Source organism: Pseudopodoces humilis, chromosome 8, assembly GCF_049639895.1.
Source record: "Pseudopodoces humilis isolate 2021_Gansu_Grassland_sample_001 chromosome 8, ASM4963989v1, whole genome shotgun sequence".
NCBI lineage: Eukaryota > Metazoa > Chordata > Aves > Passeriformes > Paridae > Pseudopodoces > Pseudopodoces humilis.
Genome location: NC_142207.1, coordinates 30,980,478 through 31,006,106, shown reverse-complemented (window position 1 = coordinate 31,006,106; position 25,629 = coordinate 30,980,478). Strand labels below are relative to the sequence as shown.

Here is a 25,629-nt window from a genome sequence, read left to right as displayed (position 1 = left end):
TGCTAATGTCATGGAAAAAAAGTGTACTGCTAACCTTAACAATTCACCTGGCCTTCCTGAGACCTGTTGGGCATATCAGAACAGCAGCAGACTTGTCAGAAATGTAAGGGATTCTGGATACCTGAAGTTGTCTTACATTTGAAGTACCTTTTTCTTGAGCCAGCAAAGTAAAATATTATTTACCTTTTATTTTAATATCTCCAGCCAAAGTACAACTCTAAAAGCAATTTTTAATAATTTCACAATGGAATTGGACCAAAAAAAGTCTTGTTCATGTTAATGACCAGTGAAATGTCACCTACATTTTGACGAAGGCATTCCCCACAAAGGATCTGTCTGATAGCTTGCTGTGTAAGACAGCCCTCCTGGCCATTACAGGGCTGAATTTTCTCTCAGTTGCTGTCAGTGATAAAACCTCTGTTGATTTAATATGTTGAAATAGTGTCTGTTAATTCTTTGCAGCTGCATTATCTTGCAAATCTTTGCATGTGGTAGAGTGTACACATCTGGTTGTTTGCTAATATTAGATCAGAAACAGTTTGATCTGAGGTGTTTGTCTTGTATGTGTCTGGCCAACAGATCACTTTCTTCATGGCAAACATCACTGTACATTAAAGAAACACTTAAATGGTTCTGACTGATAGGATCTGTTGGTCTCATAAGACTTATTTCTGATTGCAGACAGCTGCAAGTGAAATGAGAATTAGTAATATATTAGGATAATAACTGCTGGGCAGTTTTGTAGGAAATATGTTTGGAAGAGTGGCAGACTGCAGTGAAGAATGTGTGGTAAAGAAAATTTTCTTAGCTTACTTTATGTTATACAAAATATTAAATGTCATCTTCTTTCAAATTTTTAAAGTATCCAATGAAAATTCAGTATGATCATGATGAACTTATTCTTGATACTAAACAACACATAAATATTGGAGTCTAGCAGCATGCCTAAATTATGTATCGTGTCTGTTTGAATAGGCATATTATGCATGGAGTACATCAACCTCAAGAGTAATCTTTCTGCTAGCTGCAGACAGTAAATAGATGTAGCAGTCATATGTAAACATTTTTCAGCTGTATTATGTATTTGAACATATTACTTATGTAAAGAACACTTAAGCATTTAATGGATGATTTAGGATTAATAGTGAATGATCTAAAGGAAAACTGTTATTTTCTGTTTCCCTCTTATCCAGTGAAGTGTAGGAGTTGTGTTAGTTTGACTCTCAGGAAACACTTAGGTTTCATATGCTGGCTGTTCTGCATGAGTTGAGTTGCAGAAGGGAACCTCAAATGCTGAAAATAAACACTGACTTGCCAAGTTCCCATCTAAAACTCTGGATCAGTACTGCACTCTAAAGGAGCCTAGGCTTGAATGGGAGGTTTCACATTTACCCCCTTTGCTTTGAAATTTTTATTGCAGAAACAACAAAATGCTGAATAATTGTATTATTCATGCCACAGCTGGACCAACTTCCTGATATAACAAGTATTTATTCTCTGTGTTTGTACGAGATTTGGTGAGAAAAATCTGCTGAGAAGACCATGATGGAGTGGCCACCTTCCCATTCCATGAGGGTGGTGAGTTAGTTGTTAGTGGCTTCCCCTGGAGGCCAGTGTGTCTGCTGTGCCAGGGGCCGTACAAACAGCATGGTGACCTTGGCAGCTGAAGCCCCAGCTTTGCAAATACATCTGTTTGCTTAGCTTAACTATCATGAGTAATACCACAGTAATTGGTACCTAATATTAAACAGAAAATGATGATAGATGAGATGGAAAAGGTACAGAGCAGATGAAAAAGCAAGCAATAAAAAGCCTCCCATTAAAACATTAGCTGTTTGTTAAGCCTTTATTGCATAGTCATTCTTTTGTTACAAATCTGTCTTGGTGTGAAATCCCATCTATATTTTTTCCCAAACAGAACAGTCCAATTAATACAAATATTCAGAATATCGCCCCTTAATTGCTGGTTTTCTTTTTAGTATTCCTACCAAGAAATTAAGAAGGGAGGTCAAGCATGAAATATGTAAGCGATTCGAACACACCTGAATTAAAAAAAAAGTACAGTTGCAATTAAAAGAGTTAGAAATAGATACAAACAGTGTAATCCATTCTATAGCCTTGTCATTTTTCATGGTATTAGCACTTAAGCTACAAATCTTTGTATATCTGGCTTAAACATGTTTTACTATATTTTCCTATGCTTAATAGTTTATTATGCACAAGCTTGAATTCCACATCCAGTTCAAAACTGCTGAGAGCAATAGAAATTTCAGTGGTGATGCTTAATGTCAAAAGCAACACTTATCTGGAAGAGAGTGAATGACTTACGGAATTCTGGTGGGTTATATTCCATAAATGCTGATAATAACGCTCATGGTGTTTCTATATTCTGAGTCTTGGTTGTTTATTTCTTTCATAACTTACTGAGCAAACACAAAGAGTTTTTCTTCAGGTTTTGTCAGTCTTTTAAAGTGCTTTTAGCAGTTTATCTTTCTGTTTAGAAGTCTACTTCTCCCTCCCCTCCTTGATCATAAATGGTACTTTCTGGTTTGGGGAACATTACTATAAGCTTTAAAATTCAGTGACATTTAACAGATTCCCCAACTGTGGCAGAAGCTTAATTTGATGCTTACATTTTCTGAGGCAGTAATGTGAATTAGCATGAGGTACGAGCCTCTGGGAAAACTGTATTTGTGGAAGGTACTGTTTGTGGAAAGATTGGTCTGCTGCTGGGATTTACTGAATACAGCGAAGATGCCTTCGTCCTTCTTGGACTGTGAAGCAGAGGAGAGAGCTGGGAGGAGAGCTATGGGAAGTGACTGTTTCTTTCTTAGCTTTATCAGAGCTCAGTCATCGGGATGGAAGTAGGTAAATAAAAAATGTAGGGCAGCCCTGTGCTCTTCTGGAGAAGCAGCTGAAGGCAAGGCATCATAACCTGGGGCATATCTCTGTGTTTGACCCAGTTCCACCCGAGGCTTGACCCTAAATCTGTATTGAGAAATACTGGGCTGCTTACACTGATGCTGGTACTGCCAGTTTGAAAACAGCACAAGGATTAGGAAACAGCCATGGATGAAGCATCTGTCTCAGCTGGCAGCTTCTCCATGGGCAGCAGTGACCTGCTCTCTGCTCACTGAGCCTTGTTCACACCTGCAGCTCTTGTTTCCTGTGTTTCTGCAGGATTCCTGCTCCGTGTATCACATACCTTGAGCTGCTCACAAACTTAAAACAATTCTGCCTCTTGTATTCTGCCAGGTGTGGTGTATGCTTATGTACAGATATCTATGTTGGTGTTTCAACCTTCCTTATACACTCTCATCTCATCTTACCTGCTGGTTTGGGGTTTTTTTCCTTACAAATATTCACTCATCATTCCCTTTCTATCTCTGCCACGTGCAGTATCCATCATGTCCAAGAATCATTCTTCCTTCTCTACATGCATTTTGTGCAGCTATCAGTTTTCCAGGCAAGATCACCCCCTTGGTCTAAAGTCATCAGAGATGTTGTGTGAAAGACATCAAATCAATAGCAGAGCCTTTGAGAATACTGACAGTAGATGTGCATATGGTGTTTTGATTTACACACCATTGTTTTCAAGGTGGTACATCGTATTTCAGAGTCAGTAGCAAATGTCTAATGAGGCTTCATTATTGGTGGAGCTGCAATTTCTTTGCAGGAGTACCTTGAGCACACTGACTACACTAAACATGTTTGGAAGGTTTAATGGAACTAAAAACTTCAGAGTTACTCTGTTTAAATTGTCTGTATCTTAGCAAATTTAAATTCTTTTCAAAATAACTAGGACTTAAAAATTGTACATGCCTCTGTGTGTCATGGTACACAGAAAAATGTACTTTGGGAAAAAAGGGAGAGGTTTTTTCCCTAGCACTATTTTAGCATGTACATGTACATGGTGTGACTTAACTGTACTTCAGTGTGGAAATTGGGCAACAGAAAATCAATTGGTGTATTACATAGGTGGGTTTCAGGAAGGATTATCATACCTTTTGTAACAGTGCAGTAGAAGGCAAGTGTGACTGTGGAGAAAATAAAAGCGTTTCAGAGTACAAATAAAGAATTAAGGTCCATTTGCAATATTATGCTTTATATATGGAACAACATGTGTTTGGTTTTCATTAAAACCTTATGTGGTAAAAATATGAATTGTAATAGAAACTACTTGACTATGACTTGTGTTTTACATAAGCTGAAGCCTAGTTCCAGTAAATCTGTGAAGTTACTATACCAAGCAGCTCTGAGAGGAAAATCAGTTCTTTTAATTTATCTTACATCTTGTATGAATGTTTTAGTGACGTAGTCCAAATGATTGGCTCATGTTGATTCATGGGAGGTATCTTCCATCTGTATTTGGTATGCATTTTTTCATTATTTTCTAATGAGAATTATTACCAAAGTGGTAATTTTCCAGTGGAAAAAGGTACTTGAACCTCTAATTTACAGATTTCTATAGGATGTGTTTTTAAAGTCAATTTTGAAAATGCTAATATTAATATAGAATTTAATTCTTGATGTTTTCTTGATTAAAAATATTTAATGTGAAGGTTTTTTATTTATCAACTACTGAAACAATTGCCTTTCCAAAATGCTGTTAGAAAATAATTAGAAAATAAGATTACTCAAGTTGATTAGGCCTTTAAATGCATAACTTACTGCTCACAAATTACAATATTTTCAGTTTCTAGGCAGTACAGAAGTGGAGCAGCCCAAAGGCACAGAAGTTGTAAGAGATGCTGTTAGAAAATTAAAGGTAAGAATTTTGAATGAAACATAATTGCAATGTGCTCTTAACCTCTTTTCACAACTCAGACACTTTGTAGGTATTCTAGGTGAATTTACTGGCTCTAGAAGTAGTTGCTTTTATTAATCTCTTTAGTGCGTAGGTTCTTCCTTATATCTGTATGTTCAGGTGTTCGCTGTGTACAATATTTAGTTGTCTTACAGATTATATAATTATTCAGAAATATTTATAAAAGTTAATGTACTTCAATGGGTAATGATTCTTCTTCAGGCTGGTTTAGGGCTTCATTAATACAAGCTGAGGTAGCAAGAATTGTTTTAGCTGCCATCCCCAGCTATGGCTGAAAGAATCAGGCTTTTGCAATTTCCACTTGGGCACCAAGGGACTTGGTGGACAACTAAAAATATCTGAGTGCAATTACTTGTGTAGGGTTGTTTTCAGTTAATGTGGCTTTGTCTTGACTGCTGAGTGAGAGCTGGTGAGCTCAGAGCTCTTCAGACACTGTGAGCTGGGGCAGGGATTGCTGATTGCTCCACTCCACTCCTCTGCCTTGTTCCTGTGGAATTGCACTGCTTCATGCTTAGCTGCTCTGAGCTAGTGGCCCTTCAGTTTAGTTAGATGTAGAAATCTTTCTCTCTACTATTGCATTTTTTGTAACTTTTTTTTTTTTTTAAGAATTTTTATTATTCATTTAAACAAGTTCCTTGGAAATGGGCAGGAAATATAGGGAGTTAAAATTGAAAGAATTGATTGTGTCATTACCATACTAAAAAAATGCAGGAAGGAAACAGAGACTACTCATGTAGCTCAGCTTTTAAGGCTCAGTTTTCCCTTGAGAAGGCCATCTTTAGAAGATGGATCAGTAATCTTATTAAGGTATTGAAACACATTCTTTGCTTTTGTTTTCACTCCATCAAAATAGTACAGCTGCCTTTAAAGATTCATTCAGTTGATTCTTAGTGTTTTGTGCCAAAAAGACTTTATTGTGCTGCAGTTGGAGTCATTGCTTACCTGTTTTCATGTGTTTTAGGCTAAGTTTGACCCTTTTATAAGCATTGCAACATTCTGTCAGTTGAAACAAAATATGTGGGTTTGTGTGCACCTTGTGCAGTTGGTCTTTATAAAATTCCAATACCCCAAGCAAAGTTAGTTCTGTGCAGAAATCCGTCACAGTGATTTCTTGCTATGCAGCAACTTTGTGCCTGTTTTAGTGGTGTTTTATTGGACTCCTGAATAAACCAAATGCTGAGTGTCTCTGTCTCACTGTTGGAGCAGGCTGGCCTCAGCTCTCCCTGATCACTGGAGGCTTTGGGTGGGTTGAATTCTATGATTTCACATGTGGTTTACTCTGAGAGCTGGTCCAAAAAGGATTTCAAATAACTGCTCTCAGAAATGTTGTGTATATGTTTATGGTGTCACTGGGGTATGTAGATACCTGCTCTAACTTTCTACATACATTCCCTAAGTAAACCACCTTGGAGACAGAAGTCTGAATAGTTGCTACCAGAATCACATTACTTTCTTCAAGTCTGGAATATTGGAGCTTAGATAACAAGTATTGCATGTGATCTTACATAATCACCAGTTTATTAGAGAACTTCCCAAGTAAATAAAGATGACTTTTGGAAGGACTTGAAAAATCTTGGAACAGAATTCAGAGAGCAATGAAAAGACTTTTATGTTTGAAACAATCCCCAATTAATTGAATACTCATTTGAAGACAGACTTACATTATGCATCTGTAGTCTTTGAAGAGAAGCCTAGAGGTACTGGACTTTTTTATTAAGCACACATCTGTAGTTTGTTTTTTGAAAATGCTAATTGAAAATTTTTCAATAATTAAAACAGCTTGAAAAACTAATGTCATATAGAAAGAAATACTGAAGAAATATAAAGTGGTTTGGGGGTAAGTTTTTAGAAGGCATGTAGCTTCTGATGCCATATTTATATTTTTTAATCTAGATTTGCTTTTAATTGCAATGTGATTAATCATAACTTGTTTTAAATTAAGATTAATAGCTAGCAGAAAAACAAATGACACTTTCTTGATGTTGAGAACTATTTTTAGCAGTGGCATTCATCACTCTAATAAGCTTTTGAAGTCACATGCTTCCAGTTTCCAGACCACGAAACACGGCCACCAGAAAACATTTTTCTTAAGCCCTCGTGTCACCAAACTGTCAGAGTCAAGATTTGATATACAACTGTTTACTTCTCTAAATCTAAAGCCCTTAACTCAGCACAAAAATTTGGGTTGCCCAGCACAGAAACTGCAGCTGCTGTTCCACAAACTTATTTTTCCCAGCAGATGGAGCTGATGTTCTACAGAAACATAAAATATCTTGGACGAACTTTTTTCTGATGCTTCATTGTACTTTTATCCCAAACACTCTTATATTTTCTTGACAATTTTTTGGGACAGTTGCAATTAGAAGACAGTTTTTTCCAAGCAACTACGCTTATTTTTTCTAGAGGATTCTCCAGTGGCTTTATCTAGGTAGCATTTCCCCTTGTGTTTTCCAAGTGCTTGGTACTGCAGGAAAAAAGAAGCAAGTTGAACACTAATGCTTTACAATGCATTTATTTATTTGTAAGATAAGGTGAACTACTATCATAATTTATTACAAACCATGTTTTCCTTCAAGTTTTCTAGTCAAACTTAGTTCTAGAACGATACAAAAACTAAAGCACATGACACCCAGATGCTGTATCCAAACATGCCTACGGTACTCAAATACTTGTCTACATGTTATCAAAGCACACTTTATTTTATAAGTGAAATGATTACTTTCCTTGATCAATGAAGTTTGTAACTTCTCGATCAGACTGTAGGAATGAATTTGATCCTTCTTATCAAGCATTAGAAAGATTTCCAGAGGTGGGAACAGGTAGAAGGAGCAGCATGACAGATGGAAGGAGCAGCATAACCAGAGCAGTGGTAAGAAAGCTGCATGGAGGAGTGTTAGGGAGAAACCAGAATAAAGACCTAACTTTTGGGCTGTTTCTTCCACAGTCTGCCAAGGGATGTTTTTGTGAGGGCCAGACTTATGGCTGTTTGCTTACCCAGCTTTCAGTTCATTATCCTTTTTTTCTTCCTCTTTTCCTCTGTAAGTGGAGATGACCAGACAGAATGCTAATAGAATGAATCACTTTGAAACTGCTTGAAATATTTTTCATCATGTCCTTGACCTCTAAAGATACAAAGTGAAGACACTAGTTCACACACTTCCACACATGCAGAGATGGTGTCCTGCTGCTGCCCTTAAATGACCATCCGTGGATATTTTTCTGAGCTCTCTTCCATGTTAAAGCTCAGCTTCATTTGTTGTTGAAAGGACAGAGGAGGGTGGAGTACAGAGAAGCTTTTAATATTGGGATAAAGAGGTTTGCAGCCAAGCCTTCCAGCCATGACTGTTCTCTTTAAAGTACTGCAGAAAGCGGAATTTGTGGTTCAGGACCGCTCAAGGACATACTGAAGACCAAAGCAAGTCAGATGGGAAGAGCTGAATAAGAAAATACCTGTTCATCTTGCCTCTCAAAAAAACAAAAAATTAAACCCTGCCCCCACCCCCCCAAAAAAAAAAAAAAATCAACCAAAACCAACTAACCAACCAGGGAAAAACAAAAAAAAAACCAAAAAACCCCAACAAACACCCAGAACTCCATGCCACCACACAAAATAATCAAAAGGTCTCAGAACAGCAACAACAAAGCAGGCCACCCCCAAATAAAACACAAAAAATCTGTCAGGAAGTGAGAGATGGAAAAAAAGACTGCACAGTCTTCTACACTGTGGATAATAGATGTTGATAATATCCTTCCTCTCAGTCCAGTGTGTGTCTGGAAAATAAAATACAACCTATTCCATAGATGCACGCTTCTGGATGGCTTTTTCCCTGCCCAGATGATTACTGAGAGATTGAATTTTGCATATCAGTGGCCTTTTCACCCTTTTCCTCCTCTTGACATCTATTTTTCAGAGGCCGTGGTTTCATTATGCCCACATCAAACCTCCATGAGAGTTTGGACCATAACATGACCAATTAGATGACACAAAAGCACTGCAAAAAAATGGGGCCTGTTGGGTTTTTTTCAGAAATGTTTCCTTATAATGGATGTTACAATGGAAAAAAGGAGAAAAGCATCTTCTCCAAGACAGGTTACAAAGCTGTTTCCCAACTTATCCAGTGACCCTGCCCTAAACCAGGGCTCTTTTAAGGTGTCAAGTGCAATGTCTGATTTGCCATTGATCCGCCTGTATTAAATGAAAGAGCTGAACCTCTCTTCCCTGGGATGAAGATTAGCACCCAAATTGCAGGAACATCTCCCTTTTGATGTCTCAGGTATTTTTAATTAAATCTTGAATTGTGCAGGGAGGTGTAAATATTAAAGAGAAGCACATAGTTTTGTTTTGATTGTATGGCTTAAATTGATTTATAGATATATAGAGATAATTAGTCTTAACAATTAATTCTTTAGCTCCAGTTCCTGGCTGTCTTGAAAACATGATTGTTTTTTTCCTCATGGCATTTTTGCTGGCTGTGGTTTGCTAAGAATTGATGCATAAACACATCAAATTTAATTTTAATAAGACTCCTAGAGTATGCAATTTCCCCTGCTGCTGTGATAAATGACAAAATATATGGCTGTTTTTTGTTGTTTTTACTTTTAAAGCTAAGTTAATTCGTAGAAAATAGGTTTATTTGTATCTGCTCCTTTTACTAAAAATGCCATGAAAATCTAATGTTAATTCTGAAGCAGTTGAACACAAACTAGCCCATCCCACTGAGCTGGACCAAACCTGGGGTTCGTGCCTGAGAACATTATATGTACAAACTAACAGTTTAAGAATTTGGCCCATTGTGTCTTTTCCCAAGCCATGCTGTGATTCATTATAATTTTATATCATTTTCCATTTTGATGCCAATGGGAGGCTGCAGATTTTTACCCTCTTAAATAATCTTGTTACTGTGTGAGATACAAATATTTCTTGGTTTCAGATGTGTGCTGATAGGAAAATATAATGTTTGTACATCTCCCAGGTCCAGAGGTCCCTTGGGGTTAGAATAGTCCCTTAGGTAGAAGGAACGACTAGAAATTAATAAAAGAGAAAATTCCTGATACCTGACTCAGTGATGGGATGTGCTGTTCAAACCCCACACAAGTTTGGGAGGTGGCTGAATGTGGCATTCTGGAGAATGTCAGATATAAGAGAAATTGCTGATCAGTATCTGTGTGCTATCTGTTATTGCACAGGACAGTGGGCAGGAAAAATGCTAAGAGAACTGCCACAGATTTTCTGAATTAATCTTTGTGTGCAGCTCACTTTACCCAGAAAACCTTTGATTGAAAAGCTCATTTGTCTGGATGTCTGTGTGGAATGGGCTCTTTTGTGACTGGTTTCTTTCACCATTGGCCTGGTTTTGATTTTATGGAGCTTCTTAAAGCGGGTTTTCCAGCCCTCTGCTAACTTTGGTAAATATCCTGTGAATTTTTTCTCCGTTTTGTCAACATCCTTCTGCATTTAAAGCCCTCAGCAGATATCATTTGAGTGTTTTCTCACAAGCAGCTGATCCAGTGCAGCGATTGTTGTCATCTCAAGGATCTCTTCGAAATTCCTTCCCAGATTAGGTTTCATGAGAAGGTCCTCAGTTAGTGGAAATCCTACCAAGTTATCAAGACTTCATTCTTCCATCCTCACAGGGAGGTCTCCCAAGCACCAAAGTTTGTTACCACGTGTGGGATTCGCAGGCTTGCTTGTGGGAAAACAACAGGCTCTGTTGGGTTACCAATCTGTGCTGTTCTGCTTGATGAGGGTTCTCTCTGTTATTTGCCCCTTCATCAGTCTTTGTGGTCTGCAATCTTCCTCTGTAACAATTTTAGGTTTCAGATCATTAGTTAGTTTCTTCCCCTTTTTTTCCTCTCTTATTTTTTCTGCCTGCAGATTTTATCAGTAATTATTTTTCTCCTGGTCATTGTTCAATAATGTCATGCTTAAGAAATAAACCCTGCTGGAATACATTAGAAACATATCTTCCCAATGACAATTTCCTGTTTATAACTACATCTGGAGACTAATGTAACTAACTTAACTCATACTTTCTTTCTATTGCTTCACTTTCTTAAATATAATGGCATACAAAATGCAGATGCTTTGTCTACTTGGAGACAAGCTGCATTTTTTGTAAAATATTGATCATCATTAATTTCATCTCACTTGAACTCTCTAGTTCTTGAACTGGATTTCTGCTTTTTGAGAGTGGCGACGTGGTAGGGTCAGTTTGTTCACCCTTTTTTTAGAATTGGCTCAGAACTGCCTTCTGGAACTTCCTCAGTGCTGTAAGTCTTGACTACTTGGAGCAAGCTTTGGCCAGCTGTTCTAAAAGTTGTGCAAGTTATTCACATCCCTTACTTTAAAACCTTTCTCCTTAAAACTTACTTTCTTTAAAAACTACAACTTTTTCATGTTGTAACTGTTGTTTGAGACTCTGAGATGATTGCTGTTGGAAAATCAAGCATTCCATCATCATTCTCAATACATACCATGACTTTAATGCACTAAAATCAAATATTGTTTGTGCTTTCTACACTGCACAGAAATACTCGTGCATGGCTTGTTTGGAAAGGGACATTTCCAAAAGGATTTGCTTGAGTTCCAGGCTGTTTCAGGCTGAGTTGTGCCCTGGGGTTATCTGTTCCATGGCTGTCTCTCTGGGCACCATCGAGTATGTTGGGAATTGAGATGTCCAAACTGTCTGGGTGATCTCTGGATCATTTTTGTAGTCATTCCATTTAACCTGGCAAAGTGCAGAGTACTGAGAAAAGGGATCACACTTGTCCTCAAAGTCCCACCCAGTGAAGGAAATTTCAAATCAGGGAGGAAAGCTGGCAGAGTGCAGCTAATTAATAAATGCATGATCTAAAAATTGTCTAAAGATACTTTAAGTTTTATATTCATCTTGGAAAAAAATAATCTGTGCTAATAAAACAATGGTTGCCCTATATTTTTCCTCTTTAAGCACAAGCTTAGAAGGCTAAATTTGCAGTATAAAATTTAGGACAGATTTTGTGTGGTTTAATGAGTGATTTTGATTAAATAAAACATTTTTTTTCTCTGTAGTGAATTTTAATTGTCCTTTAAAGTCAACAGATGTCATTGGCCAAAATGCTGTAAAACAGCAATTATGATTTTTAAAATCTTATTTTCTATAAAATGTTTTTTAAAAAATATAAAAGATGTATATGGAATGGAAAACCTTAATAAAAATACAGGAGTTAAGGTGTATTAGAAGTGTATATAGCAAGATATGGGCTTGAAGTTAAATAGACAGATGGGAAAGGATGTGTTGCAAGAGGCATATATATACATGCCATATAAATTCTGCTGAAGAGGCAGAACTAGAAATTATATTTTCTTGACTCTCAACTAGGTGGTTTTCACTAGTAAGTCATACTGTATGAACCTTTATAAAATATTTGGCCAGTGACAGTAGCAGTTTTAGATGTTGAAATGCAAAATAGGTATTTATATTTAGGAGTTGTTTTTGAGAATGGCACAGAGTGGTTTAGATGGGGGTTAGTTGTTGGGGGTTTTGGGATGGGAGGATTCTGTTTGTTTTACCAAGTGTGTGATACTGATCAGCTATTGGGGTGCATTAATCAATTATGGAGTGTCTGGGTAAGTCCTGTTACCATGTGAAGTTAATAGGATTAATTATTAATTAATGTTTAGCCATTAAAAGTCCAATAAGTATGCCTTCAAAATGAGGAATAAAATTGGGAGGAAGGAAAAAACCAGATTCATTCTGTGTTTTTAGGGAGGTTCTCCAAACGAGTTAATAATTTGCCATGAATGAAGGTGCCCATAAGCAAAATGAACTAAAAGAGATTGACAGTCATATTGTGTAAATCACTTGTGTTATGAGAAGATTTTCCAAGAACTAGTTGGAAAAAGATCAGAGCAAAAATCCAAACCTTGAACTATCACTTAAATGAATAATTAATCAGAATTTTTAAGGATTTGTGGGAGAGGTGTCAGTTGACTACAGCAGAGCACTTCACAATCACAAGCCAATTTAGGCTCGTGTCTTCCAGGTCTGACAGGACAGCATCCTTGGTGACACTCTAGATTACTGATGGCACTAAAAGCCACTGTCCACACTGACTTCTGACACAGAGAGTTTGTACTGACCCAGCTCATTCTTGAATGGGAATGTTGAGGATAATGTGTTCAAACATAGAGCTTTGAAGGAGAGGCTTTGACTTCTGGCCTTTGGTGGATCATCATCCTTATTTAAGCATTTGAAAATACCATTGCAGGCTGTCAAAGATGAGAGTAAAAGGGCAACATTCTGCTCTGGTAACAGAGCAAAATACGGAGCAATGGCATATATTTGCCAAGAAAGGTACTCAAATTTAGGGCACTTCTTAACTGTCTTGAAAGGAGCAAATTTGAGATACTGAGCTGATTTCATAGGCAATGTTCACAAGAGAAAGAGAGGGAGGTAAGTCTAGAAAAGGAGATAGAAAAGGATGGAAAACATATTGGACAGGACATATGACCCAGCCCAGCCATATAAATTGCTGTGTAGCCATCATCTAGTGGGCTGCAGGCAGATGAATTCTGAGAATAAAATAGATTGAGTACTTCTTAGGTGTTAACAGCTGTAGTGCTTTCAAACTGACCCTGTTCGAAACCCAAACTGTTTAAAACAGGATATGGAATATCTTAAACATCTGGAAGTATCCTCCATGCACGAGTATGGATGTGAGTTTAGAAATAGTGGGGTGTGGAAAACACACTGATCTTCCCCACTCAACGACCAGGCTGCTGCTAAGTTGAAAGTATTCATGATTCTTCTGCTCTCAGAGAAATCTCATACTAAAGCTTCAATTAAGTGCATAGAAAACAGATAAAAATTTCAGGGGAATATAATAAGTAATTTTAAAACACTTCTTCCTGAATTTTGGGAACATTCTGTAGTGTGCAATTAGAAATGCTGGTCTGTGCCCAACTGAGACTCTTGGAATTGTCCAAGAATGGAACTGACTCTTGTTGGTGTTGTTTATGAGAAGCTTATTGAAGAAGGAAGGAAACAACTTCAGGTGGAGAGAGTTGAGAGAAAATGAGAATTAATGAAATAAATGAACTTGCTATTAATACGATTGCTGTTGTGTTTTTCATGTTTCAGTTTGCAAGACATATCAAGAAATCTGAAGGCCAAAAGACACCCAAAGTTGAGTTACAAATCTCAATCTATGGTGTAAAAATTCTAGATCCAAAGACAAAGGTAAGAAACTTACATGGGGCTTTTTCATGATAAACTAGTAAATATTTGTTTCACTGGTTTCAGGATTTTCATTGTTTTGTATTTTTTAAGGTATTATAACAAAATCCATTCTGTTGATGGAAAAAAAAATCTTCTAAAATATCATGTTTTGTTACAACACCTGGGTGACATCTTTCCAGGAAGGTACATGATAGTCCTGAAGGCACACTGTACCTAATGTGGTATTCAATTTTTTTAATCCTCTCACAGCAGGACTTTTAAAGTTGGAGGAAGATGAAAGCACTTATCCAAATAAATGTTAACACTACATATGATAAAAACCTTTCCATATATATGTTGAATATTGAATTTGGAAAATTCTTTTGTTCCTGCTTCTTAATTGTGGATTAATTGATGCATTCAGGCAGTAGCAGTGTCTTTCCTCAAATGATAGCTTAGTTCAAAGCTAGAGATGCTTGCAGCTCGTTTTTGCTTCAGGCTCTTTACACAACCAGAACTCAACAGTTCATACAAAAACAGAGGGGACAAGAAATATCCCTGTCAACTTTAATTGGAGTTTTTGCATCTTCCTTATGCCGTAGGGCAGATGGGGGTGCTAAACACCATATCCTGGCAAAAACTGTTTTAAAATAACAGTTTGAAATGCCAGAGGATCTTAGCCTTCCTGCAGAGATTAACAGAAAGCTGTGGGATATATGTTCCTGGGAGAGTAGGAACATTCTAATCTCTTAGCAATGTTGTTATTACAACTCAAGTAGTAATCATCTGTGAGCAGTCTTTTTATCTCCCCCACTTAGATTCCTGTAGCTGCATGTAAATTTCAATTGAGTTTTCCTTCTTTTTCTCACAGTTTATAAATGCTTTAGGAAATTCAATTTCATGTTATCAGGACTAATTAAAGTCTTTTTTGCAGTGTGTTTTTGAAACAAAGCACTTCAGAATGTTAAAGAGGAATACTGAGTTTTAGTCACATAGTGACTATTAATGGCAGTAGGAACAAGAGGCCAGCACATATATCAGGACCTGATTCTGTACTTGGCACTCAAAAAAAGGATTATAGAAAAGTGGTTCTGTCCTTAAATGATATAAAATAATTATAAGGCTCTGTAAGCCTCATAGTGCCTCATAGGGCAAGCACAGGTTATTATTTCTGTGTGTTAAGGAGCTACCACAGGACAGAGATTTGGGACATGGGAGAAACAGAATACTCAGAACAGCTGTAAAGACTGAGAAAATGAACTCACTTGGGGCAAAGGGAAAAGATTGCCCATAGGGCTCATTTTTTAGCTATGTGGTTGTATGCATGGCCTTGTTTATGGGCTTACAGCAAGCTGGGAACCCCAGTGCTGCATAGATTTTCTTTTTTAATAGATAATAGTTCACATCTAAGCGACATATTTTCCTTTAAAACAAATACCGCTTTCCCATGTAATAAGCCAAATAAAATAAAATAAAATACCAAGAAGAGACTTCTTGAAGAAAAACAACAAAAAAAATAGTTGAGATAGTTTATTTCAGTCTTGTCAAGCTCTCCCAGCTGAAGAGAATTGCCATTGCAACTTTTTAAATTGCTGGAACTTGCTTTTTAATGGAAAATTAAACAGAGTAGCAAAAATATGCAAATAATAATGCTTAGAAGCTGCTTATGTGACACCTCAAGGAAACAAGTATTTGCATGACATTTTATATGTCAGATTTATTTCTCTCTATTTGGTTAGCAAAGTCATTTTATTTCTGTTCTCTATATTTAATATAGCAAAGTAAGGACTCATATCAGTAAATCCATTTTAACAAACCTTGGGAGATGATGAAATTTAAACATGTGTGCACCTGGAAAAAGAATAGATTATTTTACATAATCAGGCCCTAAATAAATTGCAGAGGGATGCAAGGCAACAGAAATCAATTTTCTAGAACAGAAATTACTGTCCAAATAAACACTTCCAGATAAATGCTGTCCATATAATAACTTCCTGTTTACATTCAGTAAAAACAGGAGTGGTTTTTTTTAGGACATGATTTTGCTAACTTCTGTTACATTTTAGGTTCATTTTTTGGGTGCTCTCATGTACAATAAGAGACATTCAAAAACATTACTGCAGCTTGCCTGCTCTTATAAGGAAATCCAGAGCTTTCCTTTGTGTATCTTTATCCTAAGTGAGTGAGGCAATTTCTTAAAAATTACCTTTCTGTTTGTTTGCAGGAGGTCCAGCACAACTGCCAGCTCCACAGGATATCCTTTTGTGCTGATGACAAAACTGACAAGAGAATATTTACTTTCATATGCAAAGACTCAGAATCAAATAAGCACCTGTGCTATGTGTTTGACAGTGAAAAGTGTGTAAGTACACAAGACGCTCTGCAGGGCTCGAGGTCACTGCTGATGGGTCAGCCTTGAAATGAGGTGGGAATGGTTAAGAAGAGACAGCCTCCCTTTTAACTGGGACTCAATTTTTCATGCCAGTATGGTGTGTTGCAACTTAGAGGCAGTAAATTGAGAAAGAGTCTCTTCAGTTATCTGAGGTGGTTTTCTGGGATAATTTCTCTTACTGCCAAGCTCAGCATCATGGGGGAAGAATCTGCAAAATACTCTTGGAGAACAGGCTCCATCCCACCAGGCTTGAGCTGTTTGCACAGCTGTTTGCACAGATTACTGCAGTTCTGGGGCTGAGATACCCTTACAGGCTTTTCTGCTGATGTGTCTGTCTCTGGTTTTAGTATTGGGGTTTTTGTGTGTTGTTTGTTGTTTTGGGGTTTCTTACTATTTTATCACAGCAAGGTTCTCCCTTCTTTGTCCGCCCCTTTCCCTGCCGCATCTCTCAAGTTTAGCATCACAAAGCACTCCCAGAGAACTCATTGCACCAAGCACTGACATTCTCTGGTGTCTGAGACAGAACAGTTATACCTTACTGTATTTACTTTCTCTGCTCATGTTCTAAGCAAGTGGTGTATCCATAAGTTTACCTTTTATTGGTCCTGCTTTTGGCATCATTTGTTTCTGAAACCTTGGTGTCCTCCATCAGCTTCCTGTAGACTTATTTTACCCCCATCATTTTTGACACAGATATACTGCATTGACTGTATAAACACATCATAACATAGGATATGAATCAGCACAGAAGTAGTAAATTAGTATACTTTGCACATACAAATGCAGTTTCTGTGGATTTTTTTTTTTCTGGATGTATGTAATTGGAAATAATTGGGCAGATAAATACTTGTCTGCAGTATTCTGAGTGAACTTTTATAGTACTCACCAAAATAAGTGTTGAAATCCAGATTTAAAATCAATAGGGGTCAAAATATCCATTTACACGAAAACATTATTTAAATTAAATCTAAAAGACTTTAATGATTGAACAGGCTGTATTTGCTTCAGAAATCATCAGGAAAAGCCGTTCTGCGGTATGACATCTGTGTTTATGGAAGTTGAAGACATAATTTATACTGTCCAATCTTTCTTTCAATACTCCAAAGTAAAAGTGTCCTGGCACTTTTTTCAAATACCCCAAAGTACTTTTGCATTCCTTCATAACATTTTCCCAAGGTATTTTGCTGCGGGGTGCTCTTCATGCTCCTCATGCTCCTTTGTAGTGTTGGCTTCATGGTGGATGGGGCAAAGCCTTTGGATATGATACATGGTATAAAGTATTTTGTGATCTTCTGAAACGAAAGGAGCTCCACCAAATATTCCGAATTTACTAATTTCAGTCTTATGTTTTATGTAAAGGCGGAAGAGATAACTTTAACAATTGGTCAAGCATTTGACTTAGCTTACAGGAAATTTCTGGAATCCGGAGGAAAAGATGTTGAAACAAGGAAACAAATTGCAGGTTTACAGAAAAGAGTAAGTTCTGAACTATGTTGTTCTTTTTAAGAGATAAAAGTACACCCTACTGTATTTGTATTATCTGCTTTATATGGAAGCATAATTTCTCAGATTACTAAGGTAAAAAAAAAAAAAAACTGAAGATAATGTGTTAAAAAATATTTTATGTTTTGCTGTCCTGCAAGGACACTAAAAAAGCAAGGTTGAAATATGAAGGGTACTGAAATTTAAATATGTTTTGTAGTCAGATAATGAGTTAAACCTTGATTCTAAATCACCAGACCTCTGATGAAACTTATGCTCAGTGGATGCTATTGTTGAAATCCATGACTATCCCAACAGCTGTTGAATAACCACTTGCTTTGTAGATTCAAGAATTAGAAACTGAAAATGCAGAACTGAAAAATAAAGTTCAAGATTTGGAAAACCAGTTAAGAATAACACAAGTACACGCGTCTCCAGTAAGTACATGACATAACTCTTGTGTCTGAAGTCACTGGCATTTCTAATCACTTTTTGATCATTATGAGCATCCCTGCTGCTCCCAGAGATTGCCATTAACATGCAGTGATCAAGTAACACGTCTGTTGAAGGGCAGTGTTGAACTAACAGTGACACTGGAGGAGTCAGCAGAAGTGCAGATTGCAGTCTCTCCAGTTCTGCCTCTCCCATACCTATTTGTTGCTGCCTAGGACAGTAAATGCTCACTCGAGCAGAGATCTGAATATGCCAGCTGAGGGTGAAAATCCATTCTGCACTGAAAGGATCTGGTTGCTAAATGCTGCCTGGGAGCTCCTCACAACTTTGTCACAAGCACACGGTCACCTGTGACTGACAGTCTGCCTGCCAAGGAGTCATTAGGTCTTGGGAACTAATGCTGGGTGCTAGGGAAAGAGGAGCAAGGGTGCGTTCCTCGCTGGAAATTCCAGCTGCTCTGCAGTTCCTGTAGATGATCAGGACAGAAGCTTGTTTGAATTGCTGGCTGGCACTTCCTGACACCCAGGGAGGACCTTCAAAAATGTAGGTTGCACTGCAGACTGGTCCTAATGACTCCCCTCTTCTTACAAGTGTGGCCCATCTGCACAGCTTTAGGCAGCTGTGAAAATAAATCCAATTTCTTATTGTATGTCTGGCAATAACTTAGAACAAGAGAAACTGCTTTTCAGCTGTGAATTTCAGATTGCCTTGTTCCTGCTCTGAATGTTCACCATTTCTCCTTAAATGGATGATCAAAAATGTGGGCAGTATAAAAACATATTTGCAGTGGTGCTGACAGTTTCTCAGTAGTGTCTTTACACTTTTTATGTTGAATAGATGATTGTTTCTGTGATAGGCTGCCATTTCATCTTACTGAAATCTACTTAGAGGAGAGAGCACCCTAAATTATAAATACTGTGTAACCACCATAGTGAATATTTTAAATTATTAATATCTTCTCACTTATGGAGCATTCAGTGATAGGTAATCCATTTTAATGCTAGATTTAATATCCAGTTAGTCAGTTCTTTTATTTTCCTCAATTGGGATGGCAGTTGGTATTTATTTATGAATATAATAACTAAATGTATATTTGAATGCTAGGCTCTTAAATCCATTGCAATCAATTTTCTTTCATTTAAATTAAAGAACTCTGTCACTTCATTAAGCAAAAAAATTAAAGAAAATTATTAATAATGCCCAAAAAATATCCAGTACTTTGTGATTTGTGTCTTTTAAGACAATAATGTTGCTTTCCATATTAAAGAGTAAAGATCTAAATATTTTAATTTGCCAGCCACTTGTAAACTCTCTCCCAAGATGGTGTTTTATTGTTAATTACTACTGGTACAGTGAATAAGCATATCACTTAAATAGCACTTGTGCTGCAACAAAACTATGGAATATTGATAATTATTGATACTAATTAATTCATTTCAATAATCACTGTTGGCTATTAATTTGCACTTTTATTTTATTGCTTTATTTGCTCCTTAATCTTTAAAATGAAAACCCCAAACATTTCCTGTCACAAATGATTAAAATTGCAGTAAGAGCCACCTAAGAGCCTGTTCAACATCTGCATCCATTCTGACACGAAAGATTTCTATAAATGGATGAGTGTTGGAACAGGATGCCCAGAGGATGGAGCTCTCTGTACTCTTGGAGATGCTGGGTCATCCCTGAGCATGGTCCTCAACAGCCTCAGCTACTTGGATCCCGTTTGGATTAAGCTCCTTTCCTTTTACAGGATTCTTCCATCACTTGCGCAGCCAAAAATCAAAACAAAACAAAACCAACAAACCAACCAAGCAACACCAAGCACATTTTTAGGAAAATGTCTTTCTCAACTCCAGTCCCACAGCCGTTCCCACCAAGCACTATCGACTTTGGCACCTTACCAAGAGGCAGCTTTCAGGCAGTCCTTTCTAAACCAGATCTTGTGGAGATGGGAAATCAGAGCTCTCAAGTGTGCTGGTGCAGGAATAACTCCATGTCAGTGCAAGTGTTAGGCTGAGAATGAACGAAGGAATGCACTGGTGAGGTTGTCAAGTGGCTTCAGTGCAAAGAAAAAGAAGCATAAATATTTTTAGAGCAGTTTGAGTTCATTAAAAGGATTATCAGCCAAAATGCCTGGAATAGTATTAAATATGATGACACCTATCTCCTTTTTTACTATGTGAGCAACAAATATGTATGAAGGAACAAAATTACAAACAATTCAGATTGCCTGCTATCCTTTACAATCAAGTTTTTACATTTTTCTTTCAAATAAACTATAATTTCAAGTATGATTCTGCAAAGTCTCAATTCCTATCAGAAAAAAAAAGAAGTGGTACAAAAATTTATTTCCCCTATTTCCACATAATTTCTGTAATGAAAAATGTCACTTTAGTTTTAAACTAATTAATTGGAGATTTTGCTGAATTTAAACTAAAAATATCTGTACTGCTGCTGCTCTGTCTTCAAAATTAAAGTAACAGATTTATATGGTGATTATTTTGTCAGAGTAAACTTTTCACATCTGCTGATAGTATTTTCTGAAATCAAATAGTTTAAATGATGCTGAATATCCAACATGGGAAATAATACCTTGTTTGAAGCCCCTTTCTAAGCACTTTTGGGTGGATGGAGGAAAGCTTCCTTCCATGCAGATAGTCCTGGTATTATATGCTGTGGACGTAAGATAATAGCTCTTGTGATTTAGAACAGATTTATTGAACTATAAGTTTTAAGTTTTCTTGCATTTTTCATATCACACTGTTGAATTATGCAGAGATTCCATAAGATTTTCTAAAATATAATAAGAATTCTGATTAATTTATATCTTTTTCAGTCTTTTACGGCTGGAGCTCCTTATCTGGCAGTCCAGCTCCTCTGCTGAGATGTAGGCAAGGGATTGTTCAGTGGTCAATGGAAAGTTTAAGCCTTGATCCTTGACACCTAATGTGATAAGAGAACATGTGCCTTTAACGGGCATCACAGCAGTTTGTAAAGAAATATTCAATTTCAGAAGCCAGCTACAGATGCTTAAAAGTTGCTTCTTTGTTGTTGTTTGTGCTTAACCAGTACCTTGGATTTCCATACCTTGTGCTTTCCTTTTTGTATTTGTTTGTTTGCATGCTGTTTGTGCCCTCTCAGCGTTTGCAGGTGAGCTCAGGTGGCTTCCCTGCCGTACAGGCTGTTGGCTGAGCCCTTGCTGTTGTGATCAGTGCATGGCCACAGCTGTCCCTGCAGTCAGCAGCTGATGTAGGACTGCAGCAGCCCCAGCAGCAACTGATTGAACAGTTTCAACAGTTTTGAAGAGTTTTTTCCTCTCCTTCCCAGAGCAGGGGGTGTGCAGGAGCCTGTGCTGGCAGTGCACAAACAACAGGAGCATTGACATCACTCTGGGCTGTGTCCTCTCCTCCCTCAGAGCCCATCCCAGTGAAGCCAGGGGGGTCTAAGCAGGCAGAGTGTCAGGCTGGCAGTGGGAGGCTGTTTTCCATCCCCAGGAGAGGAGACAGGGGCTTTTAGAATTTATTGCACCTGCAGTGTGACACACAGTCATTATCACTGTCAGGATTTATATGTTAAGATTCCAGCACAGAATGCCTTTCCCACCTGGCAGTAACTGGGAAGCCATGGTACCATTTGCATGCAGTGCCAGTCTATATAATTTCTTTATTCCTGCTTCTGAGGTGCATTGATTTTCGTTTCTTTAATCATTCTAGACACATTAGTCTTCCCATTAGTTTTTAATGAAATAAAGACGGGAGAAAACTCTTTGGGAAATTTGAAGTGCAGCAGGTTTTTTTTTTGTATTATATCACTGACCCTTGTTGTTTGTTTGTGTGGTTTGGGAGGGTTTTTTGGTTTTCTTTTTTTTCTTTAAAGCAAGCCAATTATTCTCTTTCTGACAGCTCAGTCTTCTGATTCCCAGATCATTTACCCACAAGCAGGACCAGATTATATTTCCTGTTTTCACTTCAATATCAAAAGAAAATAGAATGTGAGAGCATCTTTAAACTGGATGGATAACTTAGTATGTGTGTTTAAGGTTTTAAGCATCTGGTTCACTGCACATTAAAAAAAATTAAAAATTTTTTCAACATGTTTCAGTTCTAAGTAGATACATCCAGGCTGTCATTTGAAAGAAACTTTTCTAACTTCCCATTGTCACTGAAAATAAGTTTGTAGCAAAATATGAAATGAAACCATTTGCTCAGGATCCATGTAATAGTATCAAGATTTAAAATTCAGATTCTCTCTTACTTCCAAAATGTTTTTAAAACATTTTTTCTGTAGTTTCACAAACTATGTGAATGTGCCAGGCTGGACTGCAATATGTGGCTTTGCTGACAGATTTACTTCTCTAAAAGGAGTTGGCCCTGTGCTCACATATTGAATTCTTGGGTGGTAGTGTTGAACACTTTCTTTGCAAAACATATACAAAAACACCTTCATTTGCTGATCCTTCACATCAAAATATGTACAAATTGATGACTTATCCAAAAATCCATGCATGGTCTAAGAGAAACAAAATGCAAGCAGTGAATTGTAAGCTTAAAGCTTCATTTCAAGCACAGAATCAAAAATACTTAGAGTTTATAATTTCATAAAAGAGAACATTTTTCCAGTTGAAATATCTGTAGCTAATTGTTTCAATTAAATTATGTTTTCAGTAATAATAGTGAATTGGATTACTGGGGAGTTTATTGTGAGTCTTCGGTTGCTCTATTAAAAAAAAAAGCAGCAAAAAAACCCCATGCACTTGCATATGCAAATTAAAAGTAGTAATAATTAAAAAAATTGGTGATGACTTTTCTCAATCCATAAGTAGTGCAAGTTAAAGGTTTCTTTGGAATGTACAAAGGGAAATTCAGTCTAAAACTACTTTTCTGATGATTCTTGCTTGTATTGCAGTTTTTTTTGCAGGCCAACTAAGGGCTTATTTGAGAGCATATTTTAAAATAACACTGACAGTGAAATGGGTACAAAATACATGTGTGAATAATGCAATTACCTACCCTTTGCATTCTTGCAATATGTAAAAGGATGAAAAGCATTGACAGCAATCAAGTTCTGCTTTTGAGGGATACAATTGCCATCAGGATTCTCTCCTTGCTTGCTTATTAGCAACACTATGAAATTTTTTTCTGTAGCTGCTCTAAATCTAGCCATATGGCCAAATCAACATCAATCTAATTTAGGTGCTTTTTCTGTCAGTTCATAAACTCTATGGGAAAAATAAAATTTCTTTCTGAACCTATAAAAGATGCCATTAAGGCAATGAGATCATAGTTGGAAATAAAAGAGAGAAAAGTGGATTGTATAATGAAATACTTTTGCATAAAATATATTGTGAAAGTTGAACATCAAATTATCAATCATCAGTTTTTTTTCTCTCAGGATATTGTAGCTAATTAGATTTACATTTGCTCAGCACATTCAGTAAATAATAAAGTGCTTGGTGATCATTTTTTCTGCATTTGGGTCGATGGTTTTGAGCAGTCTTCCTAGAACTTTGAAAAGCTGGTCCCTCAGCTGACTGTGTTTGCCAGTGCAGAAGTGTTATGCAACAGGAACTATCACTTTTTTTGGTGTCCTGAGTGGCTCTGTCGAGGACATGCAACCCCAAACTAAGTTTCCTTAGTTTGCCTCTGGAGCTGCGCTTCCATGTGCCATGGGAAATGTTGGCATGGAATGTTTCCTTTGTCTCACTCCTTTGCATGCACTGCTGAAGTTTCTGTGACTTGTCTATCTGTTGTTTACTTCTCTTCTGTTTTAGTGGTTTGGCAATGCTTTAATCGCTGGTCTTTTTTGCATTTGGTCTTGATTATGTGAGGACTGCTGGATTCTCATCTCCTCGTTTGCCTGTGGGGACACTGCTCCAGTTTGTAGCACAGGGAGGCTTTGGATGCTGCTGCTGTGTGTAGCTGCAGCCTCCAGAGCTCAGTGCAGCCCTGGCAGAGTGGGTTCACATCGTGTCACATTTGCTGCTGTTTCCATCGCCAGTGCTGCCCGGAAGGATTCCCTGAGAACACTGAAATGTGGGCAAAGCAGAACTGAAGGGCAGCAGGAAGAGGAATTGGGAGAAGCAGCCCCAGAAGGATCAGTGTTCTTCCATGCACCTTAAGTGTTAACAAAAAAGCGTGGAGTCCATGCTCCTACATGGAGGTGGTGCAAAACCCTTCCAGTTCTAAGCAGAGCATTAAAGATACTGATTGATTAGACCTTTCCTCCAAGGTTTTGTTGTGACCTAGGAGCATAGGCCAGCTGCCCGTGACCACACTCATGGGAAAGCCCCAGGATAGACGTTGGAACTGTATTCAGATTTCAAAAACCATTTTGGAATGTTTTTATGCATCTCACTTGTTTCCTGTTTCCACCAAAATTTCCAAGTATGAAAGTGCACATTTTTGTTGGGTTTCTTTTTTTCCTATCTTTAGCTTTTTTAGGTTTATAATATTCTGTATTCAGTTGTTTGAGCACTTCTTCATTAGGGTATAAAATTCTGTTACATTTATGATGTTAAATAAAATTAATTTGAAATTGCTTATGTTTTTCATGTCACTGAAAAATTACTAAATGATCTGAAGATGTAGCAGTTAATTAATGAAACTGCTAATATTTATACAATATTTTATGAATTAGTGAGTGTTCTTAGTAGTCCCAAATCTCAGGAAATGAGCAGGTTCTTTTATTAAATGCATAATTTTCATTGAAGGTCTCTCCCCATTCCCTGGAACATTACTGCAGTTACCCACTGTGGTGGTTCTGTATATTACCAATTTGAATGTTCTGAGGAACAAAACCATTTCCTAATTTATTCTAATTCACACTTAGGTGATTGCTATGTGGCTATGACACAGAGATTGCAATCAGTGTCTAGAGAATTGTAAAAAGAAACAATTTTGAAGTGATTTCCTGATTAATAAATCATCAGTCACATTACATTTTCTAGTATGATGCAGCACAAGAGTGCATCTTCAGCACCATTCTCAGTAGAGTCAAAAATAAATCCTTTGCTGGCACGTAGTTCTATCTAACCATAAAAGAGACCAAATCCACTAAACTAGTATGATAATTTCATGAAGTATCATTTCTTTTTTTTTCTTATGTTAATGGAATGAGGCCCAAATTGGAACATATTGTATCAATGCCACTATTACTACAGGTCTGAGTGGGAACCTCAGAAAAAATACGGTTGCTAAATGACATGACAATTTCATTATTTTAGCTATATTTTCTTCCTTTATAATTTTGTGTAGGAGTATTAAATTTCAGAAGCC

The 25,629-nt window shown here is 37.2% G+C and overlaps 1 protein-coding gene across 7 annotated transcripts in view; it reads left to right on the top strand.

Moving 5' to 3' along the window:
* GULP1 (GULP PTB domain containing engulfment adaptor 1) overlaps positions 1 to 25,629 on the top strand; it is a 185,977-nt gene that overhangs the window by 99,971 nt on the left and 60,377 nt on the right. For all 7 annotated transcript variants that reach the window (XM_014259064.2, XM_088058491.1, XM_088058488.1 and 4 more), the window contains 5 exons: positions 4,697 to 4,768; positions 13,951 to 14,049; positions 16,253 to 16,390; positions 17,780 to 17,896; positions 18,247 to 18,339. In XM_014259064.2, coding sequence (XP_014114539.1) covers positions 4,697 to 4,768; positions 13,951 to 14,049; positions 16,253 to 16,390; positions 17,780 to 17,896; positions 18,247 to 18,339 — 519 coding nt within the window. The remainder of the gene's footprint in view (positions 1 to 4,696; positions 4,769 to 13,950; positions 14,050 to 16,252; positions 16,391 to 17,779; positions 17,897 to 18,246; positions 18,340 to 25,629) is intronic.